General features: G+C 34.6%; 1 protein-coding gene across 1 annotated transcript; it reads right to left on the reverse strand.

Annotated features, from left to right (window-relative positions):
* Positions 1 to 925: 925 nt before the first annotated feature.
* On the reverse strand, positions 926 to 6,762 carry ATR2 (P450 reductase 2). The gene is made up of 18 exons (XM_089163174.1): positions 6,181 to 6,762; positions 6,027 to 6,086; positions 5,854 to 5,930; positions 5,659 to 5,716; positions 5,489 to 5,572; positions 5,324 to 5,360; positions 4,424 to 4,493; positions 4,141 to 4,332; positions 3,950 to 4,042; positions 3,489 to 3,711; positions 3,323 to 3,406; positions 3,062 to 3,213; positions 2,844 to 2,940; positions 2,219 to 2,368; positions 2,052 to 2,129; positions 1,848 to 1,970; positions 1,465 to 1,578; positions 926 to 1,271 (listed from the first exon to the last, which is right to left on the reverse strand). The coding sequence occupies exons 1-18, from the start codon at positions 6,511 to 6,513 to the stop codon at positions 1,191 to 1,193; spliced, it is 2,106 nt and encodes a 701-aa protein (XP_089019300.1). The 5' UTR covers positions 6,514 to 6,762; the 3' UTR covers positions 926 to 1,190.
* Positions 6,763 to 17,036: the final 10,274 nt, after the last annotated feature.

Here is a 17,036-nt window from a genome sequence, read left to right on the forward strand (position 1 = left end):
TGATATAAGCTATATTATGGAGAGGAGTGAGACTTGAATGTTGCGCATTTAATGCTCGACCATACGTTTTGCAGGTGATTGAAAGCAAAAGACCGTCGAACAGATCGTTGGCAGCACAGTGCTGCCATTAAATAATGTACAACACTGAAATTGAAAGGTAAGAAGAGATCACAAGCTGGCGATCTACCATGTTGAGCAAACTTGTGGTGCACTCTCATTTCCATACGGTTCTTATCATAAAATCCAGCCAGTTATTAATGCACAACACTGAAGTTGAACAGTAAAGAAAGATTACAAGCTGGCGATCTACCATGTTGGGCAAACTTGTGGTGAACTCTCATCTTCATACGGTCTGGGTCATAAAATCTGGCTAGTTATTAATGTACAACACCGAAGTTGAACGGTAAAGAAAGATCACAAGCTGGCGATCTACCATGTTGGGCAAACTTATGGTGAACTCTTATCTCCATACGGTCCGCGTCAGGAAATCCAGCCACCTACCTTTCCTATTGGTTTCCCCTTGAATAAGTAATTAATTCTCTCCATCGCTGCATTAAAAAACATTGGAGGCCATTTTGAAGATGATGATGTGACCATGTGAATATTAATTCCCATCTTCAGTCCAATTAAAGAGCCAAATTCGTTGTATGAATGAATACTCTCTTCAATTGTGCTAGTGTTTGATTGGTACATCCAGAGATTTTGTACATGCTAAGTTGCCATTCAACTGGCTGCACTAACACTAAAAGTCTAAAACTAACTTCCAGAGAGTAAGTCGTCGATTTGCTCGGCAGAAAAGAAACAAAAGAAAGAGGGAAAGAGAGGGAGTGCTTGAAGGAAATCGGGCATGAAGGCAAGAACTTAACCTCATACGACCCCTTTGACCTGCTCGAAAATTACCGAACCAAGAAAAACAAATAGCAGGAAAAACAGAACTAAATATCTATCTATATATATATATTTATATATAAATTACACCGAAAAATCATTGTTAGGATGAAAGAAAAAAAGAATCACATACTCAACCATGACAATAGAATGCCCAACCCTTTTACGGACGGCAGTAAAATGTTGGTGGCTACCAATTAATTGGGCCTCCCGCATAATAGTGTTTGTTTTTCCAACTATCAGCTGGCTGTTCACCGACTAGGACTAGACAGTCATTCTTTCTGGCACAGCCTCTGGTATTATCACCATACATCACGGAGATATCTCCCTCCCATTTGCAGATTCTTCACCATGCTCTCAGCCTTTGAGCTGTTCAGAGATCCCTGAAACACAGACCAAGCGATCCAATCTATCAGTCATGGCCAAGAGACAAAAGAGAACACCAAATTTATTCTAGTCATCCACCAGTACATCAGTGGTTATATGGTCCCCACTAAATTAATCATCATTTGGTCATGTTCAGTTTGGCATAGGAAATACATTCGCTAATTGACATCATAATTGGTCTTAACATACCTGCTCCTGGACGATGGTGTGGAGAGTTCGGTGCACATCTTTGGCCATGCCTTTGGCATCACCGCACACGTAGAGGTAAGCACCCTGAGAGATCATGTTCCAGATATCGGAGGCCTGGCAAACAAAGCACAAACTTAGCATCTTCAATATGAGCCAAGAGCAAGAAAAATTGGGAGGCCCCATCCAGACAGTCACATGACCGCAACTCTCTGATTTGTCACCAGTGCCCAGAGAATAAACTTTCCGCATGTAAAAACAATATGATCAGATGATCACAAGTGCCCAGAGACTTTTTGAGGTGAAAAGAAATACATAAGTCTATTCCCCTTGCCCATATCAAACTTAATTTTATAAGGTTGTGGTCAGAATGTTTACTCCCATACCTTCTCCATCATCTTGTGCTGCACATATTGTTTTGTTGGTCCTTCACGTGAGAAAGCAACAACTAATTCGGAAATTGCACCCGCATTGAGAAAGTTGTTCAATTCATCCTCGTAGATGTAATCCTGTAGTCATGAAAACAGCTGAGAATAGGATTTCACAAATCAGAGGGATGACAGCAACAAGGACAAGGACATGCATATTACCATTTGGCGGTTCCTGCATCCAAAGAAGAGGATAGCAGGTCCAAGATCGGCTCCACTTTCCTTCAGCGCTAGTCTTTCCTGAAAAAGAAATTTGAACTCTCTCAGCTGACATTGTTCATAGGCTGAAGACAAAAGCAACTAAAACATAATGATCACTATGTACACACCTGCATGAACCCCCTGAAAGGAGCCAACCCTGTACCGGGGCCAACCATGATAATTGGCACAGACGAATCAGAGGGCAGTTTAAAGTTGGACTGCCTCACAAAAATGGGAGCCCAGCTGCAATCACTGCTTTCTTCCAAAGGCACTGAATTCTGCAAGTGCAAAAAAAATTTGGGGAAGCAGATTAGCCCACCTTTGACTAGTTTGTGTGGGAGTAGTGGTGAAGAAAGAGAACAGCCACACAGTTGTTTATGAAATACTAACAGTTAAATCCTAATCATTAGGTCCAATCTAATTGCCCTTTGATATAAGTCACCGAACAAGTCATTTGATTTTTTAAAGCAAGCCAGTAAAAAAGGAACAACCCCACTCCACTCACCCCCCAACCAAAAAAAAAAAAAGAGCCCAAGATAAACTATAAAAATCAGTTGACCTACTAGTCAACTACGATGTCACCTAGCCAGCCCAAACTCGACTCTTTAGCCAACCTCAGAAATTTTGTGAACAAAACATTTAGTTTTGGAAATTATTGTTCCCCTTCAGGGGATTGAATACCTAAGGAGTCCCTTGGTACACTTACAATTCTAAAGATCACACAACTAATAACATGATCAAAGAAAATCCTACCTTCATCCAAGTTGAGCATATTCCTCTGTGGATTCTTCCTGCTGGTGTTTTCTCAAGAACTAGGGCACATGTAACATGAATTCTAGATGGTGCCATTCTGTGTATGAAAAGATTCAGATTCAAATACAACTGGCGTTAGGCATGATAATAATAATGATTCCTTGTATGAGTAAAATCACTAGCAACATCTAGCGTAATTCCTGAAGAGGGAAAATCACCTTGGAGAGGATGAGATGGAATAGTATCTAGGCTGCAATCTTGGAGCTACTGCCGCAAAGAAAACTCCAAGTGGAGGTTTGGCAGAAGGAAATTCAGCCAACACCTCCACCAGGCTTCTCTGACTTGTTATAATCCACTGTGCATATTCATCCTGCTCAAATGTAGGATGACGCACATAAGAAAAATCCAAATTATTTGCAATTAAATAATACAAAAGTTGGAAACATGCAGGGAAAAAATATACATATATAAATGCCAACCTTTCCAGCAGGAGATGCGAGATAACTTAAGCGCTCGGCTTCACTTGGATCAGAAGCATGAGCAGCTAAAGCAAGTAAAGCAGCCTGGAAATCGAAGTATTCATACAGAATTATTGAAGTGGTACAAAAACAAAAGTATGGAAGTGAGCTAAGGAAAAACAAATACCTTCTTGGGAGAATTCAGAAGATCCGCATACTTGGTCAACGCAGTTCTTACAGTGCAAGGAGATGGGAAAGGAGGGGGGCACCCACTCATTGCTGTGCCATCCTCCTTGGTAGCGTAGACAGAGAAGCAAGTATCTGCAGAGTAACCTAATAACCTCTCAGCCTCTTCCACAACTTCAGTAGCATTTTCGCAATATACACCAACATGATCCCCTGTTTCGTATCTGGTCAAAATGGGAAAATGTAGCACATATGAGAAATGCAACAATGACAATGATAGTGCACCAAGAATAATACAACTTACAACCTCCACGGTTAGCATCATTGAACAGCAAAAACATTGAAAATTAATCAACTGAAATGATCCCTGGTAATAAGAGATGCACAATTTCTACTGAAAATAACTTTCCCACTTTAAAAGCTACTCAATCACATTATAAGATTTCACTGGAAGGAACTTACGAAAGCCCAGTGCCCGCAATGTCAAATTCCAGATGAGTGCAAGATCGATCAGAAGATGGAGTATGAAGCTCTCTCCGTACAGCCACATTAGCTCTTCAAGTGGACATTAAAAGACAATTTAATAAAAAATAGAAACAAAGAATACTGGAAACCAAGAAATTTGATGCTCCAGAAGGAATAACAGTTTGTACCTGCAAGGATGTTGAATGTCATGAACAGCATGGCCATTTGCATTGCTCCAGTTCTTATCCTGTAGTAATGCATCTGCAGGATCATGAAGTGTTACACGATATTCTGCTACGACAGCTGTATACTTAGCTGAGACACTTGTATCATCCTCGTCTCGGAGCAATTGATCCAATTCAGGCCATAATGTTTCTCGCCTACAAGCAGAAACAGTTGTCAGACTCAAGAGTGGTGACACGGTCAATCTGAGAACTTAGCCAAAAGATACTTATAGGAAACTCTTGATACCATGCTGAAAAGTCATCTTCAATGCACTGATCATCATCCCCAAGCCCCACTTGGACAAGACGCTTTCCACCTATTAACACAGAAAAAGAGGAAATTAAGTTCTGGCAGCCACTCAACTAAATGAAGAGTAAGGCTGCAAAATCAACTGAAACGTTATTCAAATTTTCTCTTGGCGTTCATATCCATTATATTCACTCAAAAAAACTATAAATTTATGTTTCATATCCATTATATTCACAATAAAATTAAGGTCATAAAAACTAAAATCTAGCTGCAACATTATTCAAATCTCCTCTTGGTATTTCATATCCATTATATTCATTCAAAAACCTAGATTCAGATTTCATATCCATTATATTTTCAAAGGTTGACAGTATCTATGTGGCATTAATTCATGTTCAGAAGGTCCAGCATCATCCTAGCGCCTCTCTGCCTCCCTCCAAATGCTTGCATTACAACTGTTAACAATTTGAACTTAAATATCTTATAGCTTTCCTCCACCTACCTAAATGTTTCTCTAATATAAAATGGAGATTTTATGCCACATGAAAAAACATTATTTGATCTTATGGTAGAACAAATTCCACAATCCATAAAATATTTGAACTGGTATGCAACTGGCAACAGGACCTTCACGAGTCAGATGAGCCTGAGTCGGAAGTGTGTTATACGTTACCTATTTTATTAAAACATTGTTTTTACTAGTTGCAAATGCATGTAAACTAGCACATTTTCTCTTTTCTCCTCTTATTTTGTATAATATGAATTTATGGTGCTAAAGGTAAGCAGTTACAAAAACTTCATCAAGGTGTAGCATAAACAAGCATCAGATCAACTCTGTTGCCTATCTAAAAAGATATTCTATGCTTCAAAATAAAAAAAGTCAACCAAGAAAAATACCCTGTTCAGTGAGGATACCATCCACAACAATTGCCACCTGCTTTCCACGGAAGAAAAAATGAAACAAAACATTAACTTCAACATAACAATGGAGAAACCATCCTCTCCTTGTATTCTGATGAGGAAAAACTGAAGCAAAATTAAAAATTGAAAATCATTGAAGACCTTATTGAAATGCTCATACTGCCGGTTGCCCAGACCGAATACTGCAAACTGAAGATTTTGAAGCCATTCTCCCCTTTCATTCCCCTAAACATATGCAGAAAATAAGAAAACTACCACCAATTTAACGCCGCAAGAGAAAACATTATCACCCTCTATTCCAATCAATTTACCTCTGTAAACCATTTAAAAAATTTCGCAGCATTGTCGGTCGGCTCACCATCTCCGTATCTGAAAGGTTAACCAGTCATCAATTTCTTAGTTCTGTTTCCCTGGCTTTCTTACTCCAAAAAGAGAAAAAGAAGACTAGAAAAGAATTAAGAGAATCCACAAAAAGGAGCTAGAATTGAAAAGAGACTGTAACGCACGTTGCCAAAAAGAATAAGGCTAAAGTCTCTTTTTTCAGTTTCTCCTCGTATTCATCATCATCTTCAGCGTAATCGTCCTGAAAACAATTCGAATTCCGATCATTAGCAAAACTTAAACTAATCCACAAACAAAACGAAATTTTAAAGTTTAAAAAATAAAGATCGATTTTTACCAGATCAACCACTCTAAAAGTTGCTTTCTCGTAACGTGCTTTTGCCTCTTCAGCAAGTGCCTGAACATCAACAAAGTCACCGAAAAGTTAAGCAACGGACTCAAAACCATCCAATTGAACATATAATAACTAGGTATTACGAAAAATCTCAAACCTTAGCGAATCCCTCAGCAGTACCAGTCTGAGTCCCAAAGAAAATCGTAACCTTCTTCTTCCCATCATCTTCCTCTGGCTCGGGCTCCTTCACTATTAATGGCCTAGGAACTTCAACTTTAGCCGATTTCTGGCTCGAGGACTTCCGCCAAAAGAAAATAATCACGCAACCAATTAGTACTGCAATTGAAGTGGTCAAGATCATCAGATACTTCCTATTCTCTACCAAAATCATCTCCCCTGAAGCCGCTGATACGTTCGACGGATCCAAGCTCCCTTTTAGGATCGCCGACATGAAATCGAATGGAGAGATCTTCACGGACTCTGAATCCATGGATAGTTCCGACTTGAATCAAATCGAGAGCAGATTCGAAGCTTTCACGGGATTCCGACACCAAATACAACCGGAATCTCGGAAATCGATCGGAAACAAAGATGAACTGAGAAACCTCTCTCTCGCTCTGTATTGTTGGAGCTTCCTCTGTGTGTGATGAGTAAAGCAGAGCGAGAGAGGGATCTATGAGGAGAGACAGCAAGAAATAAGGTTGAGAAGTAGAGAATTCAGACTCATCTGAAAGAAAGCGGGTGATTGCAAAGACGTATTTATTTCGCAGTTCGTGACCGAACCGACGCCTACCAAACCCGACTAGTCAAACCACCTAACCCCTTTAACCATGGTTAACTGACTCTAATAATTTTCTTCCCAAAGTGTCCTTGCTAATTTTATTTTTTATTATTTTTCCAAATCCCAAAAAATCTTTTTCCTTTTTAAACAAATTAAAACATATATATTAACTTGATAACGTAGCCGTTGGATTGGAGATGCCAATCGATTGGTGTAGCATATATCTACATTATTAATTATAATTACAGTTCCAAAACCAAATCAGAGAAAACCTCAACCACTTTATCCCGTCATAGAGTGAGTTGGGCTTCCTTCCATCACATATTTAGGAGGTGGGTTCATCTTATTTGTACTTAAAAGAGTCCGCATCATTTTCCCAACGAGTCTATGCACCCTGACAGCTATTGACCACAAATTACAAGGGGCGGACGGAACTTAGGGGTTTGCTTGTATGAGTACGTATTCCCCCACGTTGGTCTTTCTTGCTCTTTGCTTCTAGAACTTGTTATTTATCTGTTCATAGTTTTTAAGAACTCTATAGAGATCCAGCTCGTAATTGGGTCAAACACATCTCGAAACATGCATTTTGAGCCACTATCTTAGTGCAAAGCTTTGTTCCAAATGTAGGAGCACACACACACCAGTATCATTTCTTTCCTATGTCGGAATTTTCGGTGCACAATGCTCCTCCTCCTCCTTTCTCTTTTATTGATTCAATGCACCAAAGATTTATATGTTACAACTCCTTAGTTGTCGTTAGAGATATCTCATAAATTTTGGATTATCTTAGGGCTGGTTAGGGTTTCAAAACTGGATCAAACAGAGAATTAAAATTGAGTTTGGGTGGAAACTGCCCAAAACTTTGACGCGTTTTGGGGCGCTTTTGAACCTTCCCCCCCCCCGTTGGGGAATGTTCGTCTTTTCCCGGTTTTGCTCCTCTGCGCCCTACAATTGTGTATTCTCTTTTATTTTAGGGAGGGTAATGTAATTGTCCATGCCTTAGCCACGAAGGTTCTATTCGTTACAAACAAAGATAATTTAGTCATTATTTATGTCTTAAATTTCAGACCTTGTTAGATTGAAACTCTTGTTGTTTGCTTGTTCTTCTGAATGAAATGAATTTACCAAAAAATCACGACAACTATATTTCAAACTATTGCAACTGACCAAAGGGAGGTTTTAAAATTAGACACCATGCAAAGCAAATAGTGATAAATGATATACAAACTATAAATAAGACAACAAACTCAACCAAATTATTTGTGGCTAGTAGTGATTAAAAGTCTAATCAACGCCAACCAGATCAATTAACACCTCAAGTTGGCTCACCAATCTTTTGAAGCAATGATTTATTCGTTGATTAAATGTTCTATGTCATTAATAGGTACAAAGTTTCGGGTCATATACCAATAGTTCAAAGTATCAAGAATTTGATTTTTAAATAGATTTTTTATTAGAAAGCAGAAGAACTATCGAGAAAACCACCCAGTTGGTAGTACACTAACAACCAGGGATCGGATAACGGTCATACTGTCTTACTCGAAATAGACAGAGCCTTCTTAGCTACGGAATCTGCCAAACCATTGGCATCCCAACAAACATGAAAAATCATTACAAACTTGGGATTAAATAGTTATAAAAATACAGTATTCCAAAAGAAAAAAATCAAAGTTAAACTTTTAATTTTGGGTACAAATATGTTTTTTATATTATATAGGGAATGGAATATTACATATGTCTTGGTAAAAGTAAAACCTACAACCTCTTCACGAAAAGATGTTGGCCTTACTAATAGAACAAAATTCAAGGTTAAACTTGTTCAATGTATCTAATATAAACCACCAATTAACCAATGAAATATTAACATACTAATTTAAAGATAAACAATACCATACTTTATAAACAAACATAGACGTAACATGAGTAGAAAACAATTCAAGATTATTTTTTTTTCTACTGGACATAGAAAATTGGAACAATTCCAAGTTTTTTCATCTTTTGTTTCTTGTTATTTGTCATTGATATGCAAACACAGCAATTGTACAATTGTACATTTTCATATAAATAAATACATCAACAGCATTCTTTTTCTTCTTTTTTTAAACAAAGAAAAAGAGAATATTGTCTTAACTATCTCAGTGAACTTTTAGGAAAATGAGGAAACTCACTTTGGAATTTGACAACCAACCAAGAAAATTACATGTATTACATATCACTCCTTTACTTGAATGATATTGAAAGGATGTACAATTACTACCAAAATAAGGGGAGTTGCATTTTAAATTTCAAGGAACAATGTATACAATTTTACACAAAAAAAAAAAAAAGCATTAGGAAGTCCATGACGCAAAGGATGAGCAAAGCATTGTTTATATAGCGATTTATTATTACCCTTATATGATTTAAGTAAGTGCGTATTTCAATGGTATGGATATCCTCTCCACCCAACTTGCACGTGCGCTCATTGTCCCATGTTCAAATAAGACCTAACACAAGCAAACCCTATTTGACACAAGTAGGTCATGTGTCTAAGTCTTATGTGAATGTGGAAAGATGGAGCACGAACAAGTTCTATGAAAAGGATCTGTTTCAATCATTGATATATATTTTTTGTAATTAAAATGTATTTGACTTGAATTCCAGTATAATTAATCTTATATATGCTTTAAATTTTATTTTTTTATTAAGAATCTCTTATATATCGGGATGGAAATGAGAATATTAATGCCACCAAATGGGTGCAAACATAAACTTCCCCGTGGGGGATTAGGCCTTTAAACGCTTTACTAACCCACCATTAAAAATTAATGTAAGGTTAATGTGTACATACAAGTACCAATACAAAAAGATCTTAGTGTTGTACATCATTTAGAATATCAATTGAAAGTAAGCAAGGAAATCACATAATTCAAGAAGAAAAAGAGTATTTTGCTAAGGATACATAGAGGAATATTCTTTTTCTTATATCAAATATTAAATAATAGAAAATTCAAAATATAAAATAAAGAGAAATATAAATTTGAAAGATTTGTGATTTATAGCTAAAACAAATAGAGGGAGTTAAAATGACAACCTTACATCTCATAAATGATAAAAGTCTCACTCTTATTGATGTTCTTAACACAGTCTTTAATGTGGGACTGAAATAACCTCTTGGGAAATTCCGCCTGTAGATGAAAGGGTCAAACAATTACATCATAACACTTAACCCCCTAAGTGGTAAAAAAACTCAATACTTTCAAGTAAAAAGTCAAAATTTTGAATCCTCTCAAAGTTAAGAGTAAAATTTCGTTTTATATTTAAATTATATACAACACCTACTTCTTGAGGATGTAGTCAAGATACGTATAAGCTGACCCGAACAAATCTCAATTCCTGGCCCCAAAAACAAATCATAATAGTTACGTAAGATGGAGTTGTGTTTTACAGCTTATATCAACCCCACCAATCCTCAATAATACATTTTTATTTTGCTTGCAAGTCTCAATCATCTTCCAACTCACAATGGGACAAAAGTGGAAAACAAAAACAAATCTGTGTGATAAAAAGAGAAAAGCTGAGTTTTCCTCCACCCACAAATGAATCAGAATCAATTCAGTAAAAATGTGGGATATGCCTGATTAAAATATTGGGTGGGAGGGTATTTTAGGAAATACAAAAATAAGATGGATCTTGAAAAACCATATCCTAACATCGACCCATCAATAAAACTTTTTGAAAAATAAATATGAACTCTTAATTTAGCTTTTGATGAAAAAGGTGAGAGAGATTGAAGAAATTCAAATATATAATGGCTGTAATCTTGACACGTGGAAAAGCACATATGGACAGAAGCTTGATGAGGTGGATTTGAGTGACACCCCAAAATATGAATTCAGGAATCTTCTGATCAAGAATTTTTTTTTTTTTTTTCTTGTGAACCTAACTATCAACAACTTTAATTGGGGGAGGCAAGAGAACCAGGGGGGTTGGTGAGAATTTTTGTCTACCACAAGTTGATCTCATATGTACTAATCTTGCCATAGCTTGGTTACCTTGTACACTATTAGTTTGGTAGCCTAAGAAAAACAAAGATATCTAGAGGATTCAATGGATGTCTATTGATAATAATTAATGAAAATAACTTGTGAATTCTAACCTTATGGGCTGCAAATGAAGCTTTGTTTGGTCACACAAGCTCAGATGGATTTTTTGTCTGAGTAGACGAAATTTCAGACTGACATCCGTCTGGTTAAAAATGCTCCAATAGCTAAATTTATAATAATTAATGGCTACATTTTCAGACGGACATCTGTCTAGGTTAAATTTGTACATTTTTTATCCGTAAGAAGTTGGACTAAGACACTTGAAGACCATCTATATAAGTCCAATCCACCCCATTTGAAAGCAACAACCTTGCAAATTGATCAACCACTCTCCAAATACTCTCGAGCTCTCAAATTACGGAAAATCATTTATTTTACTCTCCACTCTTGAAGAACACACTAAGGTGTTTAAGCAAGTTCATTTAAATAAAACTTGAGGTAATTAAAAACTTTTGTTGAAAAGTCATTAGTGGTGCATATCATATCTATTTTGGTATACAACTCCATTTGTATCACTTTCACACAATGGTAAACTATCACACCTCTTATTAGATAATCTCTCTAACTATCTATTGTATTTAATATTTTTCAATTCTAAGTCTAGGTAGACTAAAATTGGTTTTAGATGTTTTTATCTTATTGAACAAATATTATAGATGATACTCTTGTTCGTGAACAAAGATTATAAAATGTGTTCTCGCCCATGAACAAAAATTGTAAAAGGGTGTTCTTGCCCCTTAACAAATATTGAAAGGGTTTGATTATCTATCCGTCGTATTTAAAGAGAATCACTAATGAAAATCTCTCTTAAGACCAAGAGAATAGTGAACGGAGACTTGTTAAGTCGAACGACTATCCTATAAAATGAAAGAGATGGGCTGAGCAGAGTTAAATACCCAACTTTGGTACCAAGTTTTACTCTTCTTCAAAGTTCAAATTTCAAACTCAAACGACCTTATTCATGTTCAAGACCGAATAAAATGAATTCCAACTATTAAAACTAAATGAAAGTAAACTTGTAAAGAAAGAAGCCACCAAAAAATTCCTAAACTTTGATATCAACGACATCAAACTTTAATAATAATGAAAACTCATTTTCCTGAAACAACTACAAAGACGTACCGTAATATCTCTCTTTCTTTTAAGAATGTGTAAGCTCTCATCTCAGATGCTTTGTATCAAATTATTAAACATTCAATATAGGTATAAGAAATATTAGCTGAGCTACTTTCAAGGTGTCTTTTGATTGTGAAGCATACTTAGATTTATTAGAAAGGGAACATACCCCTAGGGATTGTACAACCTAACTATTCTAAAAAAGAGGTCACACTGAACAAGTTGGGACAGAGAAGGAAATATAGTACTCTTTCATTAATGACGATTGCTGGAAAGTTTGCTTCTCCATAAACATGGAATAAGTAATATAAAAGCTCCCCCCTGAGGAAGTAAACATCATTTAGTATGTGATACACCTTCTAAGGTATTGTTGTGGATTTTGTGAGCATATCCATTAGAGCTCGATTGTTACTCTCTATATGCACATGTGAGAAGGATAAATTAGAACATCAGTTGAGAGCTTTTCTAATGGCTAAAGCTTCGGCTACCATGAAGTTCTGCTAGTTGTATATTTATCTTAATACAAATATGAACCGATCTTGAGAGTTTCTAGCTACTCTTCCAAAACCTAAGAGATTTTTCTCTATAGAGAGGATAATTCATTGACATTTACCTTTACATAAGAATTTTTTGTGGTAGCCAACATATATGGTTAATATCGCCTGTCTTAATTTTATAATCTGTACACTTTCATCAAGAAAAACAAATTAAAATATTATAAACAATTATTTGCCTTCTTTTTCAATCTATTATAATAACCATGGACTCAATGGCACAACTCAAGGGTTTTGAGCAAGGTTTAAAGTATCCCATGATACCATACGATGCTATCCATATTTGATCCATATTTGACCTAACTAATACGTCTCTCTATTAAATTACACTAAAAGACATTAGTCAAAGCGATACAATACTCGATACAGGATGATATGTCTTTTAAAATCACATGACCGATACAATACTCGATATCAATACTTTAAACCTTGGTTTTGAGGCTTAGCATGGTGATACGAGAGATTAAGATGATACATGATTAAAAAGTCAAAACTCGAACTGAAATCCAAATTACATTTTGAATTAAAAATTTCATTCAAATTGCAGCAACCACCTTAGTTGTCGACAACAACAAATTGGCCTAGTCAATCAAATCATCAAATCCACACACCATACAATATTTGTATTCTCAAGCAGCTACGATCTTTTGGTCAATTGTCAATTTGAATAAAATTTGGTCTTCATGTGCTAATAGCCTAATAGTCGCTGATGCTCCTTCTCATGATATCAGATCTGAATTGATAATTTTAAGAACGTTGGACCGTACGCACATCGACGTTGACGGCTAAAGTTTTAATATTATTTTTATTTCTTTATAAAAAATAAAAGACGTCGGCAACAAAAAAAATATTAATAAATAAAATAAAAGACGTCACTGTTACATCATTATTTGATTTTAATATAAAAAACCATACATGTTGGGCCCTACCAGCTATTCTCATCCTTTCAAACACTATTTATTATAAGAATATTTTTTAAAATAAATAATATTTTAATTTGACAAATATATTCAATAAAAATCTAATTTTAGGGTCTTTGTATTTTTGAAGCATAAAATAGGTGTCAATGCTTTAAGGCCTCTATTTTAGAGTGCCGGTGCAATTTGTTCATTTAATTTTTAATAAGAATTAATTTTACCGTTCAAGAAAGAAATACATCACATTGTCTAATTATTGTAATATTCAAAAAGAAGTTTCAATAGCTAGTTAATTTTTTCAGTTCTAAAAACCCATGATTTCTATAAAAAATAATAATTATTATAATTAAAACTTAATAGGGATAATTACTATTGCCCCCCTATACTTTGATTTTATTACTAATGTATCCCCAGTATTTTGCAAAATTACTAATCCAACCTTTAACTTTGTCTATAATTACTAATGCCCCCCTACTGTTAAGTTCCGTTAGTTTACTGATGATGTGGCATCTCCATATTTTTTTAAAATCCCAAAATACCCTTTTACTTATCTCTTTATTTATTTACCCTTTTGTCAAGTTCGATCAATTAATTGTAGAGAAAAAATAATCATAATCTGTTACTCAAAAAAATCACCAAATAAAGAAATAATATTGAATAAAATTAAAATAGAAACCGAAGAGGAGGGAAGATAAAATTCAACTCAAATTTGGAAACGAATATCACCTACTTCGTTTTCCTTCTCCGCAGATTTTGTGGTTTCATCAATGGTGGGTTAGTAGCGTAGTCTAAACTCCCTGGGGAGGGTTAGTTACAATATTAAAAAGCACCAAAAATAAATAAATAAAATTGTGGTTTCCTTCCCCGTAGGGAGAAGGTGGGAACCAAATCAATTTGAATTTTGCCAATTTCTTTAATTCAAAATAAATAAGTTTAGTGAAGGTGGAAAACCAATATTTTTTTAATTCAAAATAAATGAAGTTAGGGTAAAATTGACATTTAATCTGGTTTTTATAAATGGGGTAGTATCGTCTTTTGATTTCTTAATTTTAATGAAGGACAAAGTGGACATTACATATTCAAACTTACGGCTACTTACCCGTTATAAGGAAGGGGGCAACGGAATTTTGTAAAGCGGGGTTTTATTAGTAATAAATCAAAGTACAGGGGGGCAACAGTAATTATCCCAACTTAATATTATATTGACTGCTTCCTCCCTCTTCCCCTCCTCTTTCTTTTATTCCTTGGGTCTTAAGTGCTACTCAGTCCCGGTGATTAAATAAATAAATAAATAAATTATTTGACATATCAATCAGTAATGTTGGGTCAAATCTGTCATTGAAAAATAATGTTGGACCAAACTTAAAATGAGAGAGGAATGAACAAGAGAATACCAAATTGAATGGGTAAAGAGTCAAACGATTAGTTTCAAAGTAAATATCAGATTAATTTTAGTCATTCTATTATCTCTGATTAAAAGTCCACGTTGTAATATATCATTTTTTTTTCATAAGCTCTTGCTCTTGGGTTTGAATGCCCATTATTATTATTATTATTACTTATTTGAGTAAAAAATAAAATTTAACAAGGAAATAAAATCATAGCATGGAATAGTGGATTTGTACGAGAGTTAATTATTTTTCTCCTCATTTTATTACTGAAATGTTTATGAGTGAAATCCTAAATATTTATAATCCATTCTACATAAGAAAAATCTTTTATTTCTTAGAACCAAGACCCCCCACCTCCTTTCTACCGGATTAGGATAAAACCATTATGTCAGATGGATCCAACTTATTTGATAACACTTAGAACCTAATATGACATAAAGCTTTTTCATGATAAAACTTATTTTTAAGTTTTCATTTGAAAATTACATTCTCCATCTCCCCAAGATACGAAAACGACATGGTTTGTCTGATTGTGAAAGGCAGTATTATTATTATTATTTTTTTCCAAATAGAAAGTTAGCACAGCATATATATATTATTCAATAACGGCATTTTAGTTGCAAGCAAAAATGTTTGTTTGGGTAAAAACAATAAGACTGTTTAAAGATTTTGAGTGCTACTTTTTGCCCATCAAGTAATGCTCCTATGCATGAGAATGACAAACTATTTTTTCTTGCATGACTAACGCTAGTTGTTTGGCATGAATCGTAGAACATATATTTATTTTTAAGGTGTACGTAAATAAATCTCTTCGCATGGAGATTAGATTTAACTCAAAACAGGTGGTACAATAGGTTTTCTATTATCTAGTAAAGCACTTGATTTGATGACTGAAATAGATGAATTAAAATAGGGTAAATATCACTTACCTCCCCTCTTAGCTGAACAAATAGCACTTACACCCCTTCTTAGTTGGATAATATCACTTACCTCCCCTCTTATCTAGCAAATATATCAAACACCTCCCCTCTATTAATTTTTCGGTTAAATTTAATTTTTCTAATATTTTCTAAACCCCAACTACCCTTGCTAAAATATTTTTTTTTAACCCTAAATTCCGTATCCCCTACATAATACTAATTCCCTCATTAAAATATTATTATAACCAAAACCCTGTTAAATCAATTATCTTTTTATTAAGCCCAACATACCATTTTCTTTTCTTTTTTATTTAATGACAATTAAACATGTTTACTATCTACTATCGTTTTATGCAATTAAAAAAGTATGTTGATAAAATTAAACACGTCTACTATTTTGGGTTTTCTAATTGTTTGATAAATTTATTTTAAAAAGGTATGTTGGCTTTTAATAATTGATTTTGGGTTTTAATTATGCTGTTTTGATTTTTAATATTATTTTAATTGAGGGTAATTTGTATTTTACTGGGTGATTATGATAATTTAGCATTTAATAAATATTTTAGCCAAGGGTGTTTGGGATTTTAATATTTAATGGTAGTTAATATACAGAAGTCAATAGAGGGGAGGTGTTTGATATGTTTGCTAAGTAAGAGGGGAGGTAAATGATATTATCCAACTAAGAGGGGGTGTAAGTGCTATTTGTCCAGCTAAGAGGGGAGGTAAGTGATATTTACCCATTAAAATATTATTTTTACTCATTGTAATTTTGTACAGCATGTTTGTGAGATCTTTGCTTGGGAAGGCTTATTATCTTTGTACATTTTATCTTTTCAAAATATTTAATTTACAAGTTGATGATGTCCTCCTATTGATTTGATCCTAATTCATTAGGGATGATATCAAGGTAAAAAAATATTACATAATATTACTTATTATTATTATTAGTAAATTTTTGGAACCAAGATTTGTTTGGAATAACTTACGCATATTATTTTAATTAAATATTAATGGGAGCCATTTTTTTTTGACTAAAACGAAACGATGACTTTTAAGTTTTTTTTTTTTTTTTTGGTTAAGAGGACTTTTAAGTTTTAACAACGGGGGCTTCTAGACATAATGCGTTAAAATAAAAATAAAAGTAATTATACTTTTAATGAAGAGTTTTTTTTCCGTCACGTGAAACACGTTTCCCAACTCCAGTTCCCAACATGTGCGTACCCGGTATGCACGTGACGCCCGTGAGGTG

The sequence above is a fragment of the Hakea prostrata genome, chromosome 7, assembly GCF_041222555.1.
Source record: "Hakea prostrata isolate BN-2017 chromosome 7, UWA_Hpros_2, whole genome shotgun sequence".
In the NCBI taxonomy this organism is placed as follows: Eukaryota; Viridiplantae; Streptophyta; class Magnoliopsida; order Proteales; family Proteaceae; genus Hakea; species Hakea prostrata.

What these genes read in the sequence shown, in the direction of transcription:
- ATR2 (XM_089163174.1), bottom strand. Translation starts at nt 6,513, where the DNA reads ATGGATTCAGAGTCCGTGAAGATCTCTCCATTCGATTTCATGTCGGCG. An exon ending in GATGCAGGAACCGCCAAATG is followed by an intron (nt 1,971 to 2,051) that starts GTAATATGCATG and finishes TCATGACTACAG; the next exon opens with GATTACATCTACGAGGATGA. An exon ending in AGCACAAGATGATGGAGAAG is followed by an intron (nt 1,579 to 1,847) that starts GTATGGGAGTAA and finishes TTTGTTTGCCAG; the next exon opens with GCCTCCGATATCTGGAACAT.